The 20,421-nt window shown below is 38.6% G+C and overlaps 1 protein-coding gene across 2 annotated transcripts; it reads left to right on the forward strand.

Annotated features, from left to right (window-relative positions):
- Window positions 1–472: 472 nt before the first annotated feature.
- On the forward strand, window positions 473–20,012 carry sik2b (salt-inducible kinase 2b). 2 transcript variants are annotated; one of them, XM_023419902.2, is made up of 4 exons: window positions 473–1,007; window positions 4,559–4,675; window positions 9,826–9,889; window positions 18,817–20,012. In XM_023419902.2, exons 1-4 carry the CDS (start codon window positions 870–872, stop codon window positions 18,906–18,908), a joined length of 411 nt encoding a protein of 136 aa, XP_023275670.1. In that variant the 5' UTR covers window positions 473–869; the 3' UTR covers window positions 18,909–20,012. The 2 variants fall into 2 exon arrangements, with proteins under 2 accessions (XP_023275670.1, XP_023275671.1); XM_023419903.2 differs by having other exon boundaries at window positions 18,889–20,012.
- Window positions 20,013–20,421: the final 409 nt, after the last annotated feature.

Genomic DNA, 20,421 nt, shown 5'->3' on the forward strand with positions numbered 1-20,421 from the left:
AAGGGTATATGTTATAACACATTACTTAAGGATATGTAATGGCAGATGCATTTCTGGATTATATCATCAAAAGAAGGTATGATGAGGAATGTATCATTTTTCTCTTTTTTATGTAAAATCCAAGCATGTTGTTTTTTTTAAATGTATTTTTTCCATTCATACTTGCAGTATTACTCCAAGCGGGTAAGAGTTGCAGTTTCAGGCAGATTTAGAAAGAATTTAACCCTTTCCTTCTTCACAAAAGCTTATTAAACACCTGCAGGGCAAGACTTCAAAGTTACCTATGCGTGCAATCAAGGAGGGCAGACAAGCAAACAGATTTCAGAATAGCAATTTTACCGGTTGACGTAAGAGGTGGGTCTGGTTGTCTTGGCAACCAATTGGCAGTGAAGTGTGGAGCGGCTCCGTGGCCCCGCCCCCTGTACAAATACCCCTATGGCTTTGACGTCAATACACGTCAACCAGAGAACATGATGCCTCTTTGCAAGTCAACTCGTGTGCTCTGTAGCTGATAGAGGCACCTCAAGCTGAAATATTATAGCTGTATTGTATTGGAGAACGTGGTGTGACAGCCCCCGGGCTCAGCAAATGGCCTGCTTCGTATCGCCGCACTGACGGAGAGTGTCGCCACACTGGCGTTCAAGCTGACAGGGCGACACAAAAATCAACTTTGTCTATTTTTAATGGACACGCTTCGAGCGGCGGCGGCGGCAGCAGCGGCAGCGGCGGCGGGCGGTTTGTTTTCCTTTCGTCTTTATCTGTAGCTGCTCAAGCAGGCGAAGCAAGCAAGCCCGTGTGAGCCCCCCGTGTGTCCCTTGCTCGTCTGGCTAACCTCCTACTCGTCCACAAACAGTCAAATTTAGAACAGCATGGTCATGGCTGACAGTGTCCAGAAACCGCTGATCCGGGGTCCGGTCCGAGTGGGCTTCTACGACATCGAGCGCACTTTAGGAAAGGGCAATTTCGCGGTCGTGAAGCTGGCTCGACACCGCATTACCAAGACCGAGGTGAGTGTGTCTGTGAACTAGTTAGCCTCAAAGCTAACTTAGGCTACTGTTCAGCTGAGTTACATAACTTTTATGCACCAGTTGACACCCCTGATATTCACAGCAGATACCAAAATGCTGTCCACATCACGCACTAATAGAAACTTGGATCAGGTAACTGCCGGCCGCTTGGCTGCTCCCGTGCAAGCAACAGCTGGTGTGTTTGAACACCATTGAACACATTGCTCCTGTGCAGGTACAGGAGCAATATCACTGACTGACTGACTGACTGCACGTTCACCCCCCTCAGCCAACATCACTGCCAGTAAGAGGTCTGACCACCAGGGCTGCTGGGAAACACAAACTGTAAACATGCATGCTTTATTTCCTTCGCCAGACCAGCATCATACACCTGCCCTCCTTTTTGGTAATGACCCAGACAGTAAGACAGTGTACCAACTCAAGAGTCTTGCTGGTGTAAACTTCCCTGTTGCTGTATCTGGGGCATGCAGCATGGGTCGGTGGTCCCATTATGTAATCCAAATAATGATGTGATTTAGTGGTTCCTTGTGCCAGCAGAGCCAAGAGCTTTCTGAGGAGCAGGATATGCCAGCTAGAGTTCTGTAATTGGAAAGCAAAGTGTTCTGCACGCATGCATGCAGACAGCAATCCACTGGCACTGCTCTGGGGTCTTCACGTAGTTTGGAGAGGGTCTGATATTACAAATACTGCACACTCTCAGGCGATGCAGCATGAGCACAGAGAGAACAGGGCTTGTATTTGTCTTGAATTTACTCATAGATTTAATGTCAGCTCTGTGCAAAGAGGCCTTTCTTGAGCAGTACCACTGAGTGCCATGACTTTCTATTATAATGACAGAGTGCGCTGGCTGTGTATGAAGAAGCTGTGTTGTGTGAGACAGAGGGGGGATGATAGAAAAATAGGCCAGGAGACTTGTGAAAACACAGTAGCACGCTTTGATCTTTGATCTTCAGAGCCTCCAACTGTTTGTCGTTGAACGTGAGCAATCATACTGTACAGAAAAACAAAAATGTACGTCATCCAGGCAAGACCCCTGGTAGGTGTAATGAATAACAAGACAAGAAAATGGCTCTTAAGACTCTTAACATGTTAATCTAGTTATTAAAGCCTGTGATGTGGCGTAACATTAGTCTAGCCAGGTAATCTGGAAACATGTAACACTAACAGCTACATGAATGCAGGTTTTCATTCCAGGCAAACACTACACCAGGTGATTTCACAGAGTGGCTGTACCTCTCCCTCAGCCGGTGTGGTATTGGGGTTGAGTGAAAACATGCATGTTGGTCGTGGTTCTGAGGCCACTGGTTTGGTAGAGGTCACTCAGCCCTGGTCGGTACAGAGAGCCGCTGCAGCTGCTTGGCTCAGCCAGGCCCGTGGCCAGAGCCAGGCAGTTTGTTAGAGTAGCCAAGGTCAGCTGGAGAGGCGGGCTATCAACTTTATGTGATGCCATCTGCCTTGTGAATATGCCAGCGCAAAAGAGATGTTAGCCTGGTGTGTGTGTGTGAAGACAACCAGAGTTTAATGATGCATTTAACAGCAGATCTGGTGTGTCTGTATCTGTGTGTGCATAACCTAGTTTTTCTACTCGTGGCTCCCGCGTGTTATACTGACCCATTCATCTCATTATGTACATATTGCAGCTTGTGGGTTCACATAGTGCAGGCCCATTCCCATGTGGTCCCATACATTTATCCATCCTCACCATCACCATCGTCCCACTTTTCTGCTCTTATTACTTTGTGTATAGGCTAAAATTCTCCTTTAACTCATTGTCCTCAAATGACCTTGTACAGACAGAGTTCATAAGAATTCTTATGCTGTTTGTGTGTGGGTGTGTGTATTGCTGACAATGTAATCAGTTAGCTTAGATCTTTTTATGCTAAGTACCTTGTAATCCCTCTCTACTAGACCAGTCATTTAAATGTGATGCCTTAGAGGCCTGGACTTGTAGCTGGAGTGCCATTAAAAGATTTGGATTTCTTTATAGGATTTAATGCCACATTGCATACCTGCTTGTTCTGTGGTACTGTGTAGGGAGATAATAATGGGAAGTGTTAAACATATCAAAACACCCATTACTGCACATCTTTAAGTGCTAACTACAAATAGACTAAAGAGGACCAAAGTGGGTGTCATTATTGAGGTATCAGACTTCACTCTAAGGTTAAAACCAAACATAAGCCTGCGTTCAGAATGCACCTTCCTTATTTATTTCAATGATGCCACTGCATTGACACAGTAGGACTGCTTATGCAAAAAAAGTGCAGGGTCATCTAGTGGAAAGCGTTGCACCTGGCTCAACCTTTGTTGTAACACGGAGTGACGTTATCTGGCAATGCACCGCAATAGCCAGTCAAATGCATGCAATTGCACATTTCTGGTAAAATACTTTATACTGCGAACATTCTGCTGTTTATCTGATGATTGTCAAGATAGAGGATGAAATGATGGTCAATGTGATAAGTTTCCAGATGAAAATTCTTTGTCAGAGACAGTATTATAGGCTGCTTTGCTTTGTTTTGACAATAATAATCTGATATTCTGATAATCTTTCAAAATCATGGATCTGCTACTCAAACCTGCTTTCCTGGTCCCAGTTTTTTCATCTCACCTAGGAGTACAGTTTACAATTACTGTAATGGTTGGTTACTGCAGTTTCTGAATTATTGCTTTATCATTTGGTGAAATATACCATCACAATTTCTAAAAAATCCAAGTAGACATTCAGATTACTTGTTTTGTCCAAAACAAACAAATATTCACATTTATGAAGCTGAAACCAGACTTCTTTTTTTGCCATTTTGGCTTAAAATGATAATCAAAATAGATACTGATTCACTTTCTGTAGATCAACTAATTGATTCAGCTCCAGTCTCACTGGTTCCTGAAACAACAAACTAATGAATGCAACCCCTTGTGTCTTGTTTTTTTAACATAGCCCTGTTTTTCAGTCTTAGTTTTCTAACTTCATCCAACAGTGGTGTGTCTGCTGTTGTTTACTCCTTTAGCTTGGCTTACAGATGCTTGGAGCACTTCAGATCACGCTGATGAAATGTTGTTTATAAGACCATGTGAAGGAGAGATGTTAATATTGCCTTGTTACCTACCAGACATCATTACTCAAAGCCAAGAGTGTTGAAGTTGTGAGTGTGTGATTTAAACATGTATGTGTCATTGTGGGCACGTGTATATCCAGCGAGCCATGTGTTTGCTTCTGCTGTATCTTCATATGATATTTCATCATGACTCATATTTTAGAACTGTTTATGAAAGTTTCAGCACAAGCTGTATTTAAGTATTTATCTTGTGTTTCAGACACAGTTATCCGGTCTCACAGCTGAAAAGAACACACTGTATTCTTTCGCTGCCTGGAGAATATTAAATTGCTGTGTGTGCTAGTGTTTGTGTGAGTGTGGGGAGGTGTTTCTTATTGCCCATCAAGTCTGATGAGCCCTAACAATGATTCCACTGTATGCTATTGAGAAACCAACCGATTACAGCTGTATTGTTGATGCTCCATCATTCTGCAGGTTGCAATTAAGATCATCGACAAGACCCAACTTGATGCTGTCAACCTGGAGAAGATCTACAGAGAAGTTCAGATCATGAAGATGCTCGACCACCCCCACATCATCAAGCTCTACCAGGTGAGTCTTCAGCTTCAGTGCCTGCAATCTACACTAGATCAACACCTTTTCACTGCCTAGCATGCAAAATTAATATCCTTTAGGTCAGGTGCTCCTTTCCTCTCTCTGCTCTCACTGATTTAGCCAATATGATTTTATTTGGGCTGTTGTGTATTTTTTTCTCTCTGTAATTGAAATCAAGAGACTTTCTGCAGATTAACTCCTATCTTGGGTGCTTACATCTAACTTTTTCTTTGACCCATCTCGTCATATACTCATCACTATACTTTACATATTTACCCCAGTTACTCCAGTTAGCATCAGGGTGTTTTTAATTTAAAAAAAAAAGAAAATTCCACCTGGACTCATAAAAAAAAAAATAGTAAAATGTGTAATATGGGTTGGGAATATTCAATAGTGAGAACATTATCAGTCCTTTCCACTTGCCCAAAGAAGCTACCCTCAGCTTGTCTTTAATGATTATGTCGGCTGTGGGATTAACACTATTGTTGATACATTTTTTTCCCAGATCAATTTTTTAAATGTATTGTATCACTTGTCCTTGTTACTTCTTCATTTTTCCAGAAGGCAAACATCTTCTGCTGTAGTGAACTGAGCTGAGTGGTTTGACACGGTCAACAATGTGTTTTAGTTTGAAAAAAGTTTCAATTCACCCCAATCACTGAAAAGTGTTCTAATTTAAGATAGTCAAGAACTTGACAGGTTTGCGCTACAGATTAGTTTATATCTGTGTCTAATGTCTTAGCCGTACCTCTGGCTAATCCATGAACAAATCAGTTTTGTGGAGCAGAATCTGCCGCTGCTCATTGTTGATCTTCTCTCCAGGTACTTTAGCAGTCGGGGTGTTGAAGCGCAGGACCAATCCAGGTCATTTTCTAATGCATTAGCAAACAACTGCTGCCTAGCAGAACCTGCCACCACTGGATAGTTTAAGATATGAGAGCGTAGTTAATGACTGACTGACACTCTTTGCTGTGTGCGACTCTGTATGTGTTCTACACTTTGTGAAGGTGCTACTGGTCTGATTCAAACTAAATGATCTTAGTAGTTGAGGATTATATAAATGAAAAGTTTTAGTACTGACATCAGATCTGACCTGTACTGCAGTGGCAGGGTCTATTTAGGCTTAAAATCATATATATATATATGCATTTCACAAACATACTTTTTATTGAAAGTCAGATTACTCTGTCCCATTTAGGCCAGAACAGATTTGTTGCTTGTTAAAAAGCATTATTAATTCTTGTCAGTGCTCCCTGTATTAATTGGACCTCGAAAAAGTGTTTATTTGAACATGGGAACTTGCAGTGTCAGTATTTATTTGCACAATGATTTAGCTAAAATGACGTAAAGCTAAAGTGATCTACAGTTACCTAGCAGATATCTGCTATAAATCAAAAAATAATTAAGAACCACAAGCAGTGCTATAGCACGAGGAGTGCTCTTTGGTATTTCTTTGCCCAGCGTGCATGGTAATGGTGGAAGAGGAGCTGCAATAAGATGGGAGTTGTTGTTGATGTTGATATTTTGGTGAAAAGTCTCTCTTTGATACATGTTGAGAATTGATGTCTGAGGACTAGATCAGTTTCAGTACAGCGTCACTAAGTTGATAATTGGGGGATCGGGTGAAGTTAGCACAAACTGAAGGGTAACCATGAACTACAGAATGGTGCTAAGTAATGTGTGCCTCTACGCACATTTAACTTGTAGCTTGTAACTCAGTGTTCTCTTGGTTTATACATGTATAGACACACAATTCATTTGATAGTGAGCTCTGGTCTTGTCCCCACTCCCAGAGACCTTTTTCACGGAGGAGATTTTGACATGTCGCTGTAGGAAAAGCACAGATGTAAATCATAAAGTTAACAAAGGCTGAATTCCATTTAGCTGCTTCAGTTTCAGGGTCCTGGTATTATTCATGCTGGTTCACAGTCACACTGTCATTGGTTTACTGGGACAACTCGCTAATGTTATTTGTAATGTAATGTCTGCTGTGATAAAGGCCCAATTCCACTCGTCTTTGTCTTGCTCTTCAATTCAAAAACACATCATACACCATGTTGTAACTGTAAACTTAACTGTTAACTGCAAAGTTGTGTATCATTGTTAATTCTTAAAATACATTAGTAATTGTAATAGGGTTTTATGCAGCAGAAATTTGTTTAAATTTTTTTCTTGGAAACGGAAGCAAATAATCTTTACAATTGTTTCATTAAAATGATGCCCAGTGTCACTATCAGTAGTGTCATGTGCGCTAAAAGCATCTTTATGGAAGTACATTTTACAAATGTAATTTCCCTCATGCCAGTTTGACACCTTTTTATAGTAATCGTACTGTCCAGTTGTGCAAGGAAAGTTCACATAAATGTTACAGGACTCAAAGTTCATTTTCTATAATGATTTGTTCTTGTTGTTGCACTTTATTGGTATGTTAGTCAAAAGGAAACTTGTTTAACCTAGTTACTGTGATGTTCGCTGTCTGGTACAAAATAGACTTATCACTGATAACTCAACAATTTTGGTAATGCAGTTGTATTACATAAGCCTTTGGGTCCTGTTACTTTGTTTAGGGAAAGTAAATGGATGTTCATTATCATTACACAACCATGTGGCAATGCTCCAGCTTTCTGCTGTGTTATTTTGGTGTCTATCATTATTTCTAACGGCCCATGCATCCAATCAGCTCAGGTCAATTAGTGATTTCCTTTCCAGTCTCATAGACTGGGATTTGCCCTGTGGCCCAGAGGGAAGCCCTAGTCAGTGAAGACACACAGAGACACAGACAACCCAACTGTGGACCCCACTCTAGTTTGCCTCTTCTCTGTTGACCCTAGTCTTGACTTCTTTCCCCATTTCACATTTCGCCATCATCCAATTCTCTTGTATTTACAGCTTTCCACTTTGTCCTTTAGTCTAGACTGGCAAGAATCTCTCTACAAGTACAAAGGTTTTTAGCATTCAAAATTATCACTGGATATTATTTCCAGAATTACAAAACCACTTTGTCTTTCAGTAATTTCAGAGTGATGCTAATACAAAATTAATACGTCATTTGGATATCAATCATGTTTCAGGGAATCATTATTAAGTCAATATCCTCTACACTACGATTAATGCCCATATTGTTAAAACCATTAAAATAATTCCATTTAAAAGTATAAATGATTTTCTTAATTAAAACATTAAACAGGATAGCTATGTACACAGCGTATGGCTTGATATTGAGATGGGATCTGTCTAAAACACATGTTTAGTTGGTCCTCAAACTTACTTACCATGTCAAAACCAATCAATGTTCTCTTTATGTTTTCTGTTTGATTGGTTTAACACTGACCAGTCTGTATGGACAAGCAGTGATGTTATATAATATAATTATATATTACTGTTTGGTTTACTGTATTAATGCTACTGCTATTATTATTTTCATAATATTTCATTGCAATATATTGTTCATATTGTTGAACAGTATTATACATTTGTTCTGTTGTTAATACCTTTAATTGAACTTGTTCCCTGTTGATACTGCCTTGTGCCATGTTCTTTGACAATGCTGTATTTGACTATGGCCATGTCAATAAAGCCTCTTTGAACTTTAATATATAACATGTTAGATATCACCTTTCGGGAAAGGCAGTGTCGGACACTGTGAAGTGCTAAACACTGAGTGCTGTTTGCACTTCTTGGTATCTGGAATTCAAACTATGAATTCTCTGCTTGTATTAGAATTTATGGCATGACAGATATTTGGCTTCAGTTAATCTCCCATAGCTGTTACTTACATCAGGGAGTCATCTTCCTCTGGAGGCAGAAATACTCCATACTTATGATACTGTATACTGTGTACTTACTGTATTGTCTTCACTGGATCAAAGTATTATAGCAATAATTTTCAGTCTTGAAAGTCTTTTCCTGTTAAGCAGCTGCAGGCAGATATATGTTACAGTCACTTTACCTAGTGTAGGAGGGTCTGTAACACAAATATTAAGATTCTGTTAAACTTAATTAATTTCATACAAAACTACAATTCACTCCCTACGTTTTGCCCATTGCCTCTCCAGAATGGTACACAGTATAAAAAGGATGAACAAACAGCTTAAGACAGCTAATATATTCATGACAGTCAACATGTGAAGCCAGTCAACATGGACGTGTTAGGTTCCATCACAGCAAGAACGTAGAATGAGAGAAAGATATCTGCTGTAAATTGAAAATAGACCTCTCGCAGTGGATATTTTATCTTTTCAAGCACAGGTTTAACTAATACCATTAATAATGGCTTGCATTCTACTCAGGTGTGCCAGTGCCAGGACCCTGCTATTGTACATGCTGGTTTACTGGCACACCTTAATGAAACAGAGCCATCGTTAATACTATTAGTTACACCTGTGCTTTTCCTGCTGCGACAAGTCAAAATGTCCGCTGTGAGAGGTTTATTTCCCAAATTGGATGCTGAAGGCGGGTTTAATTCATCAATCGGTTGTATTCCAGCTCAGAGAGGACGAAATGTGTTTGTTACACAACCAAGGCCAACCAAAGGGGAAAAAAAAAAACTGGCTTTCGTTTCCGAAATCCATGAATCGGTCAGTGCAACAGATGGAAAATTGATCATAAACAATGAGCGTGGGATTTCTAGTGTGAATGTCTGGCTCGCTGTGTCTGATTCATCCTCCCCTCTCCATCTGATTCTCCCCTCCGCATTTAATTCTATTCATCTCCTGAGTGTTTCTGCTTCTAAATCGGTTCTCCTCCTCCTACACAACACGGCACCGTGTGAGGACTGAAAGGTTTTAAGTACCATTCAGATATATTCGGCAACACCAACTGTCCACCTCCATTCTCTTACATGGTTACCATATTTAGTCCCTGTGCCATTCATGCATTTTGTTTTGCTCATGACTTTGCGAATGCCAGATGCTGTAGTTTAACCACAGAGTGAGCCATGTGGACAATTGTGCAATATTTTGGTCATTTGGTCTGTTGTTATAGGTCTCTTTTACAAATTGTCTCTTGTTGCAGGAGACTTACTTTTAATTTGGATTATCTGATGATGTTGCAAATGAAAAGTGGTCCTCTGTGTGCATTCACGTTGACTCTCCCACTCTTTTCTCCCCTCCCTCGGTCCCTGCTCCTTCGTCTTCTCCCTCTCTCAGGTGATGGAGACGAAGAACATGCTTTACTTAGTCACGGAGTATGCCAAGAATGGAGAGATCTTCGGTGAGTGATATTTTCAAGTACAAGATCAGTCTGACCTCAGTATCTTACACACATTGTCCCACCCAGTTTATTTACATCCTCTCTGTATTAGTTGCACAAAAGATCAGCTCTCTTGCATCAGTGATGTTTTTGGACAAACAAGAAAGTATCAAGTTTGCTGTACTCTTGGCCATATCCTGGCCCTAATCTCAAAGGTCACATGATTGATGGAAATCTGAGAACAATGTCCTGATATGGCCCTTTTCATGTGCTGCTAGTAATTGTGCTGCTAAATGTGCTGACATTGTTTTCTTGTTGTATAAACTGACATCACTGACAGCCTTTGACGCTGCAGAGAGGCTACCTCAAAGAGAAAAAGATTGGTTTATTACTATATGTGCTGCAAAATCATTTGCTGCGCACTGGTTTACTGCTTAGATGTTCAGATAATGCAAGATATCAAGATTACTTTCTACCTGCTGACGAACAATGACGTCATTCCTCCATTTTCATTGACAGTTACATGTCACTTAGATTCAATTCTGTGTACTGTAACTTACACTTTTGCTCTGCTTGCACTATAGACAAGGCATTGTAACAGAGGCCGTTCCCCAAATGAAGTTTAAAAAAAATATGATAAACATGAATTAAAAAAACAAAATGCACACAAATGCAAACAGATGCTTTCCCAATAAAATGATCAAAAGAGAGAAAAGGATGAATTAAATTAACATAAAGATGAATTTAAACACCATTATTGTTGATCAACAAATCGATCTAATCTTTTTGGTTATATTAGAATTGTCTCTTTAATAGAGAAAACACCATGAAACAAACTAAAGCTGCATGAAAATTGTATACATTATTATTATTAAAATAGTTCTGAAATTCACAGTATGAACCATGAACACTCCAAAGACAGTAGTTTTAATAGGAGACCAGCTGGATTAAGTGCTAAGCTATCACATAAACAAATCTATGATTTGTCATGGGAGCCTGAAGGTCTTACATAATGACTTTTAAGTGACTAAAAAAAGACCAGATGTTTAAGTTGTGATTCATTTTGCATCAAGTGCAACACGCCTTGCTTTACTCATTTTGGACCATTTTGGACATTTGGGACAGATAAAAAATAAGAAAAAAGAAAAAGAAATTTTCCTTTGGTATAGACAATCATTTCCAGTCAGTCATTTTTCAGGATTCTTGGAGACTAAAGTGCTATAATAATAAGGAACTAGGCTCAAATTTGCCATATAAACATAAACACCATTCAATTTTCCAACTTGACAGTCTGAACATACAAGAAACAATAACAATTTTTTTAAATTTAAAAAAAAAATATATTTTTTTACAGTATGTCAGTAGAAATGTTTTACACACTGTAACAGTCTAAAGTGCAAATATAGAGACTTGTGCTGGAAGGGACAGACAAGTCAGAACATAGCAAGAATAGTTCATAAAGATAACAAATTATCTTGGTCTGCCATAGAACCACATGCGCTCTATCGCTACGACACATGCACAACACACACACTCAGTTTGTACAATGTGTACACACTACAATCGCCAATCCAGTACACAGTACACAACAGCATTTTTATTTTATTTTTGTTTTTGTATATGCATTTGCATTCTATTACAAATGTTAAGATGAAGTATCGCTGGATTATTATTTAAAAAGCAAAAATCAAAAATTTCTGGAATCATTCCAGTTCTGAACATGTAAACATGAAATGATTGTATGTTCAAATATTTCAGGAATTAAAACACAAGTTTAGACCTGTCTGATGTGGACAAACTTTAAGTAGATCATGATCCACTTAGATTATTGGCCTCACCTATTAGACTAGACTAGAATGTTTGCACTTTAGCCTACTTCCAGACACAGTAGCTGAGAGGCTTACTCTGGCAATAGTCTACGGTAAACTTAATAGTCTTGTGTGTGTGTGTGTGTGTGTGTGTGTGTGTGTGTGTGTGTCTCCCTCTCTTTGTAATTCTGAGGGCAGTGTTCCACTTGTGATGTTGACTCAGCAACAGCAACTCCAGCTCCTGTGACCTAGAGAGAGCTAGGAAGCAGACACCAGAAAAAATGAATGAGAGCGTGGTTAAAAATTTGAAGGAAGTACAGACGTGCAGAGAGATAAAATAGAAAAACTCATCTGTATCACTACATATGTTACAGCCACTGCAGCTTTTTCTATTAGTCTAGACAAGCTATGCAATGACAGGAATTTTACAACCCCCTGACTTTACGGTATACTCTTAAAGGAAATATGCTTATTTTATTTACAGCCAGAAGAAGGTTAACTTAACTTAGCTCAACTTAACATAAAGCAGGGGGAAATGGCTAGCCATTTTCATTTTCTTTAGTTTTTCTTCAGATATAACATGTTAATTAGCTAGAGATGCTACCTGTTTCCTCCTGTTTCTGGTCTCCCAGCTGTAGCTTTATATTTACCCTATGGGAATGAGTGGCATCAGGCTTCTTATCTAACTCTCAGCAAGAGTTTCTATATTTCCCTGAATGTTAAACTGTTCCTTTAAATAACCAATTATGATTGGTCAACCTCATTTTCCGTAATCCATAGATTTTCTCATGGATCATCTCAGAGCTTTGTAAAACCATTGTGTCCTGATTCCTCAGACCCCTCTGCCCTGATTGCACAATGTAACATAGTTATGTAAGACATTTATATGTCATCATCAGCTGCAGCAATAGCAGCTTTGGCTCAGCAAGGCAGACACTGACTGGTAGTTGCAGCACTAGACTAGTATTACAGTGTTCAATCTCACAAAATTGTACAATCGTTTCTGATTTCCAAATATGCTTTCTGGAGATGGATCATGTCATCTAGTCATGTTGCACTCAGATGAATGAAAAAGCTACCAAGGCAGATCTGTAGCCCCTTCCTCCTCTATCGCCCTCCAGACATGATGAATTTCTCAGGTCTGCTCCTGGCCACAGGTTACAGAGCGGAAGATGTGAAGGTGTTGTGGATGCTTAACAGCCCACCTTGTTATGGTGGAGCAGTTAGACGATGGATGATCCTCTCTTTAGACCAAACAGTAAATTGTGTTGTGTAGGAGCAGGAGGAGTAGTCTGTGTGTGTGTGTGTGTGTGTGTGTGTGTGTGTGTGTGTACGTGTGTACGTGTACCATAAAGACAAAGAAACGGAGCTGGGTTTGGCACAAGGAGGCGGAGAGTGATGGGTTCATTCTCGCAAAGGGGTGTGTGGGCACAGTAATGGGCACAGCAGGGGCATCCATGCCAGCTTGTTGATGGGCCTTTGTGTCTGTCTGTCAGTCAGTCTGCCGCTCCACAGTCTGCCTCAACACTGCAGGATAAATCAAACCTGGAAATTGGGTCAACCACAAATAAAGCAGAGTTGCAGAGAGCAGAGGCAGGAGAAGGAAGAGAGGAGGCAGAAGAGAAAGGAAAGGAGGCGAGAGCAGGGGACATCCATTTGAATTTGGAAGGTGGTGGGGAAATGTAGGGCACGCATATTTAAGAAAGCACTGCTGGAGAGAGGGGAGTATAATAGCTGGCAGTGAGTAGAATCACTCATGCAGATCTCTTGTCTGACTGATGGGAAGGAAATGAGACATGGAAACTGGATGACTTCAAAGGAATACTATTTTTTGATGCACATTCTTATTTACCTATGCTGTTTATTTCTATTTCACCATAAACCATCCTTCATATTACTGGGTCAGCTTTCTGCATCTGTCAGCCGCTGGGGCGTGGCAGCTTTGACTTTGATGACCATAAGAGAAAAACATAAATGAATAGAGAAAGGGCTGCCCAAAGTAGAACTTGATGTTTGGTACCAAATAACTTGCAAAGTTTTAATGTTCTGTCTCTACAAAAAAAATGCTATCAAGTGACCCTAACCTTTGGGAAAACATGATGCATATATGCTACAAAAGAGATACGCTCTTTGTTCCCCAAATTTAGCAATTACTCCTGTATAGCTCCAAACTGATATATGATATTAAACCTGAACTCTTGATGATTCCAGATGTTGTTAAAGAATAATGGCATTGACTTCTGACCTTTCACAAGGTCGTCTCATCTGCTCCTGTTCAGGCCACAAACAGTACGGATGTAGCCGCATGTTTGGCACAATGAAAACCTCCACACATTGTGAAAAATAGATTTGAAGGACAACAGGCTATGTACAGACTATGCAGGACTGGAGCTTTCATTTAGTGATGTCCCTCCTGATGTTTTGTGTTGTCAGATAAGCCTAGGTGGCTAGCAGACCTGACCAACAAATTGCATACACAGACAAAATGTATCAGTCAATTACATACTTTATGTTAAAGCAGCAGCTGTTAGTCAATTCATCTGTTAGTCAATTGAGAGAAAGCTTCTCAAATGCTGCTTTTCTTTGTCCTAGATGATGGAATTAAATGAATATCTAATATCTATTTCATAGTGTTTTTTGAATACAACAAGCCATCCTTGAACTGTGAGAAATTTGAATGGGCATTTTTTTTATATTTTCTGACATTTTACAGACAAAACAATTGATTTAAAAGGGAAATTGTTTTGCAGATTAATCAATAAAGAAAATAATAATACCTAGAGTAATTAATTACAAATGCACAAGTGTGCAACTCATTTTAGTCACAGGTTTCTACCTCTGTATAGATTTGACCATTACTAACAAAATTCCATTAGAGAAGTTAACATCTACCTTTTTGTTTAGGGTTTTGGTGATGCTTGAAGGAAGCAGATTTTCTCTTTTGATATTTACTGAAAGTGTTTCCAGTTGAGTGTCAGGCAGCGTCTTACACAGCGTCTTACACAGCAGCTTTCAAGGATCCTCCTGCTGTTACAAAAATATATATATGTAAGAAGGAAAATATATTGTACCAGAATAAATTTGACATAAGCTGTGGTAATTTTTGCTCGTCTTCTTCAGCGATTGCAAACATTTTTGAAACAGTGTAGTGTTTTAGTAATAACTAAATCAGAAAATGTATAAATAATGTGGTGTTTTTTTAATGTCTGCATATGCGCAAAATATCAGTCCTCCAGTACAATAGGTAAACCAAACTGAATAAGTTAACAGATGTATTGCCATCATCAAATTTTAGTCATAACATACCCTTTAATTCTCTATTACTGTCTTTTAATCAGCTCCCTCGTTACTTTACTGGCTCCCGGTCATCTTCTGCATTCACCTCAAATTGTGTGGAGCAGAAAACCAAAGATTAGTCAGTATTGATGACTTTAATCATCCACAATAGGAAACCCAACAAGAGATATGTCATTTACATGATTTTATGTCAAAGACAAACTTCAGGCTTAGTACCCCCTATGAAATTTCAGTGTGTTTGCAACAAATTGCAAGATATTTAATAATGCCGTCATTTAAATGTATTTTTCAGGTACCCTCAATGTAAAGCAAAATGCAAATTATTAACCCCCCAAAATGCACTATTATTATTAGAAAGTATTGAAATCTTAACATGTATAATTCTTGATTTCCAGACACACCCACTGATTTTAATTGCCAGTCACACACCAATAGCGTTTCGTGCCACATCAAACCACCTGGTCTTTTTTCTGAAAATGGTCTGACTTTCTGATCACATCAGGAAGCAGCTGTTCATCCAAACCTAACAGGCCTGAGCAGACTAAGGAAGCAGATGAATAGAAAGCCTTTATATGCTATCATTTGGGAGATTTAAAAAAGTAAAACTGACCAGGCTTATATGACTACAGGGAGCAGTATGTGTGATAAAATAATCATATTTTTTGTCATGTTTTAATTGAAATCACACAGTTAGGTAATATGATGACACCTGAAATGACACCTTTTAAAGAATACCATAGACATTGTGTGCTATACATTCATGTAGGAATTTATTTCTTCAAAAGTTATCCAGTGTAATATAGTAATCAGTAAATGTTTTTTTTTTTTAAATGTACTATAATTGTAGCTAATGATTACTTAAATGATTGATTAGTCTGCCAGTTATTTTCTCAGTTCCTCAATTAATAATTTTGTCTATTAAAAAATAAATAAATAAAAATTAGCATCACAAATTCTAAGAGCCCAAGATGACATTGAAATGAACACAAAAAAGCAGTAAATCCTCACATTTGAAAAGTGGAAAATGTCACAAATGATTATTGCATGATCATAATTGGTGGTGATTCAGTTGATTGCTTTATCGATTCCTTTTCTATCATTTCAACCCTAATCCAGAGCAATCCAACCATGTTTTTTTTTGGATAATTTGGCAACAAATGCAAAGGCAATTGTTGGTTGAATGGATGTCGACCACCGACACAAAAACTTGAAAATATTTCCCACATCTACTCAAGTGGGTATTTGGGTTTGGCTATTATACAGCATTAAGTTATAAGATTTGTTTTTTAAAGCAAAACAAACAGGATTTTTTTTTATTTGATTTCTTCCTGAATGAGTACTTGTAATGAAAGAGAAATTAACTATCACAACGAGTAGCTGCATCTGATCTTTGGCAAGTTATAACTTTAATGAAAGGGCGGTGTTCAGCTCCAACTGGCTCCAGCCCAATTTAACCCCTGAGGGTGCCAGTATGAAATCAGCACCAACATTTATCAACACGCACATAGATTTGCCTTTAATGTGGCTGCAGTATTTAAGTGGTTTGGGTATCGGTTACTGATGTGGTAACAGAGTGTGTGGGATAGTGTGAGCTTGCCCCTTGTCCTCTACACACACATGCACACATACACACACACACTCTCCCCACCAGGATTGCCCCACAGTGTTATCTGAAGTCCAGCCAGAGGTCTATCCAACAAGCCAGTTTGTACCCATGATGTTTGTCTCTTCCAAACCTGAGCAGCTGTTAAGAGACTTAGCTCTTCACCCAGCTCTCAGCAGAAGTGGAACACAGTGGTTGTTGAGCTGTTCCCTAATATCCCTATGATTCAGTCTTGTCCTGTTCACTTTCCCAGAATGCATCTCTGCATGCCTCACTGTGCTGAGGTCCTTGCCCTCGTCAACATTGTGTCAGTGGATTATTCATCCTTCCACTGGGGCAACATACCGCATTGTGTTTGAGTGTGTGTGTGTGTGTGTGTGTGTGTGTGTGTGTGTGTGTGTGTGTGTGTGTGTGTGTGTGTGTGGCGCTGCGCAGTGTTGATTGCTCAAACAGTAATGGCTTGTTTTCCAAATGTTACTGTAGAGCAAGAAGAAGCAGCACAGTGCTGCTGTTCATACACAATTGAGATTAATTGCATTGTTCAGCGTTAGGTTTGTTGAGCATTTCCGCGTTATGTTTTAAAACAATCGAGCTGGATTCTTTTTAGATTCAGTTGATTACTCAATTGGTAACAGTATTGATAACTGATAAAGATTTTAAAGACGAAATTCCATAAATATACTAGTTCTTGCTAATCAAAAGTGAATATATTTTGGTTTTCTTTGTCTTCTTTAATAATTTAACAGCCAATTTGAACTCTGAGGAACTGTGATGAAAATAATTAGCAGTTAGATTGATAATAAAAGTAAAAAGTAAAATGCAGCCCTAGATTTCTTTATATACTCCAAGGCATAAGAGAATAACTGTTTGCAAGTGTGTTAAAGCGCTTGTGAGACAGTTAGGACATGAGTATGTTTTAATCCCTATGCCTTTTCAATTTTAGAGTTGGGATGGCAACAAATTTTTATTTTTTCACAAAACAACAACCTTAATAGACACACCCATCTCACACAGTCATTTGCCAGGTGTGAGAAGGTGAGAGAGTATGCAGGATTAATCTCTTAACCTCTCTTTTTTTCCCCCTCACAAAACTACTTCAGTCACTTTTCGTGTGTACAAACAATTGCAACACCATGAATCGCTTCTGGGAAAGATTGTCTGAAACTCTGCATTAATATCTTTGTGTTTTAGTGATTATCTTGTCTTGCTCCTCTTTGTGATAGCAAGCTCTTCAGCCCGCATTTAATTGCAACTCAAATGGTCAGATGATGTGGTATGCTTGAATCAAACTAGCTTGCACAACTTGTTACAGTTTGACTGTCCAAGAGACACTTTGGTGGAAGCATGCTGACGCCTGAAGAGACGGAGGCAGACCAAGAAAAGAAGAGGTTTGATCCCAGAGCAGTTATAACTTTAGAGTCCTGTTCTCCTCACAGGTGCATACTCGGACCTCTTTGACACATTCCCCTCCCCGGTGTGTTTTTTGATTAGCAGCTTTGCATGAAAGCTGCCCTGGTCACTGAATGGCCTCCTCTATGGAATTTGCCGGCTCCTATCTAATCAGGTTTTCTCACTCTGTCAGATTTCGGCTATTTATCAACCACACTGTGGTTGTTGGAGCAGCATCATATCCTTGAAGCTTAATAGTGCAACTTACGGCTTTTAGTCATTTTTATTTTGCAGTCTTTGACCCAATACACAGCTGACCCTTTGGTCAACACAGAACTGAGACAATACAGTGTTGTTTGTGTTGTTAAGATGAGGTGTTTACAACGTGATGCAAGTAGCTGGCCTCAGGAAATGATGCTCTACTTTAAATATCTCATGTTTAGTTGATGGCCCAATATTTTTGATGTTAATGGGCTGTGAAATTGGCTTAGTGTGACATCTCTGTGCATCTTGACAGAGGCCTAGTTTTTAAATTCTGTCAGTGATCTTATCTTCACACAAAATGTGTGTGCACACCAGGGAAATCACAGCAATATTACTTATGTTAAGAAAAAAAAAAAAGGAAAAGATATATGCTATTCCGAACAAATGCAAAGACTCAGCAAAAAGTTGTTTCAGTATCTCAAGCAAACTAAGCTGCAAGTCCCTGTCTGCTTTGTGATTACAAAAATGCTTTTTCAAGAGACTGACCTAGTGGATGTTCAGATAATTACATCTCATTTCACACTTTCTTTACTCATTTATGAAGTTGTGTGGCTGGGTTTGTTGTGATTGTTGTGCATTGTTGTCAGGTTTGGTTGGTGGTCTGTATCCATGCCAGCTGAAAGGAAAGCCAACAGAGTGTCCTATCTTGTTTGCCACAGAGTGTGAATTGAAGAGCTAGCAAGCTCTCTGGACAGGGAAGTGTGAAGAGGAACCCTGCCGGCAGCAACAAACACCACACTTTCCAAAGTTCATGGGACTGCAAAAAATCATGCGTCCTGTAAAACAGTCTGTCAGGCCGACTTTTTTAAAATTAGTGAATGCCAAGATCGTAGGTTTGCATTTGGAGAGTAGTGACATGTCCTTACCTATATTTTAGGAAGACAGAATTGTGCCTACCAATATTTGAGTGAACTCGTTCACACTATGTTTAAGTGTAAGTGAAGTCATATTACATCATTCCAATGTGCCCTCCAAGAAGCTACATCTCCAAGACAACTGATTTAGGAATGCTAGCAATTGATTGACTAAAAGGGTGTAGGCGATCTAAAGCCTGACGTCATGTGAAAATATCAGTGGTACCTAACGTCACCAGAAAAATGTCAACTGATGTTATTTAACCATGTTTGCTTGCGTTAACTGGCAAGCTGTCTTCTGTAGGTCAGGTTTCTAGCAGGAGTAAACATAGAATGGTGGATATATATATTTATGCCTTACTATACTATGACGTTTTTTGACATTGTTATCCCTTACTATACTATGATGCTTTATGCCATAATATACTATGATGTTGTTATGTCGTTTTTAAGCCTTATTATACTATGACTTATTATAGTATGACATTTTTTTTACATATTTATGCCTTACTATACTATGGCATTTTTTGACATTTTTATGCCTTACTATACTATGATGTTTCATTACATTTTTATGGCTTACTACTATGACGTTTTTTGACATTCTTGTGCCTTACTATACTATGACGTTTTATGACATTTGTATGCCTTACTATACTCTGATGTTTTATGAAATTTTTATGCATTATTATACTATGACTTTTTTTGACATTGTTATACCTTACTATACTATGATGTTTTATGCCTTACTATATACTATGATGTTTTTATGACATTTTTATGCATTATTATACTATGACGTTATGCCGTACTATACTATATACTTTGACGTTTTATGACTTACTATACTATGATGTTTTTTGACATTTTTATTCCTTACTATAGTATGATGTTTTTATGATATTTTTATAGCATACTATACTATGACATTTGCATGCCTTATTATACTATGGTGTTTTTTGTCACTTTTATGCCTTACTATACTATGATGTTTCAATACATTTTTATACCTCACTATACTGTGACGTTTTTTTGACATTGTTATGCTATACTATACTATGATGTTTTTTAACACTTTTATGCCTAACTATAGCATGACGTTTTCTGATCTTTTTATGCCTTACTATACTATGACCTTTTATGCTTTACTATACTATGATGTTTTTTGACACTTTAATAACTTACTATACTATGACGTTATATGCCATACTATACTATGACATTTTTATGACATTTTTATGACTCATTACACTATGGCGTTTTTTGACATTTTTATCGTCACATTTCTATGACGTTTTCTGATCTTTTCATGCCTTACTATAGTATAACTTTTTATGC

The sequence above is a fragment of the Seriola lalandi genome, unplaced genomic scaffold (assembly GCF_002814215.2).
Source record: "Seriola lalandi dorsalis isolate HSWRI2012SDOR001 ecotype SW California unplaced genomic scaffold, Sedor1 jcf7180002054613, whole genome shotgun sequence".
Lineage (NCBI taxonomy): Eukaryota > Metazoa > Chordata > Actinopteri > Carangiformes > Carangidae > Seriola > Seriola lalandi.

Excerpts from the sequence above, each read along its gene's own strand:
- sik2b (XM_023419902.2), top strand. The coding sequence starts at position 870 with ATGGTCATGGCTGACAGTGTCCAGAAACCGCTGATCCGGGGTCCGGTC. Across the intron at positions 1,008-4,558 it reads ACCGCATTACCAAGACCGAG|GTTGCAATTAAGATCATCGA; the intron begins GTGAGTGTGTCT and ends ATCATTCTGCAG. Across the intron at positions 4,676-9,825 it reads ACATCATCAAGCTCTACCAG|GTGATGGAGACGAAGAACAT; the intron begins GTGAGTCTTCAG and ends TCCCTCTCTCAG.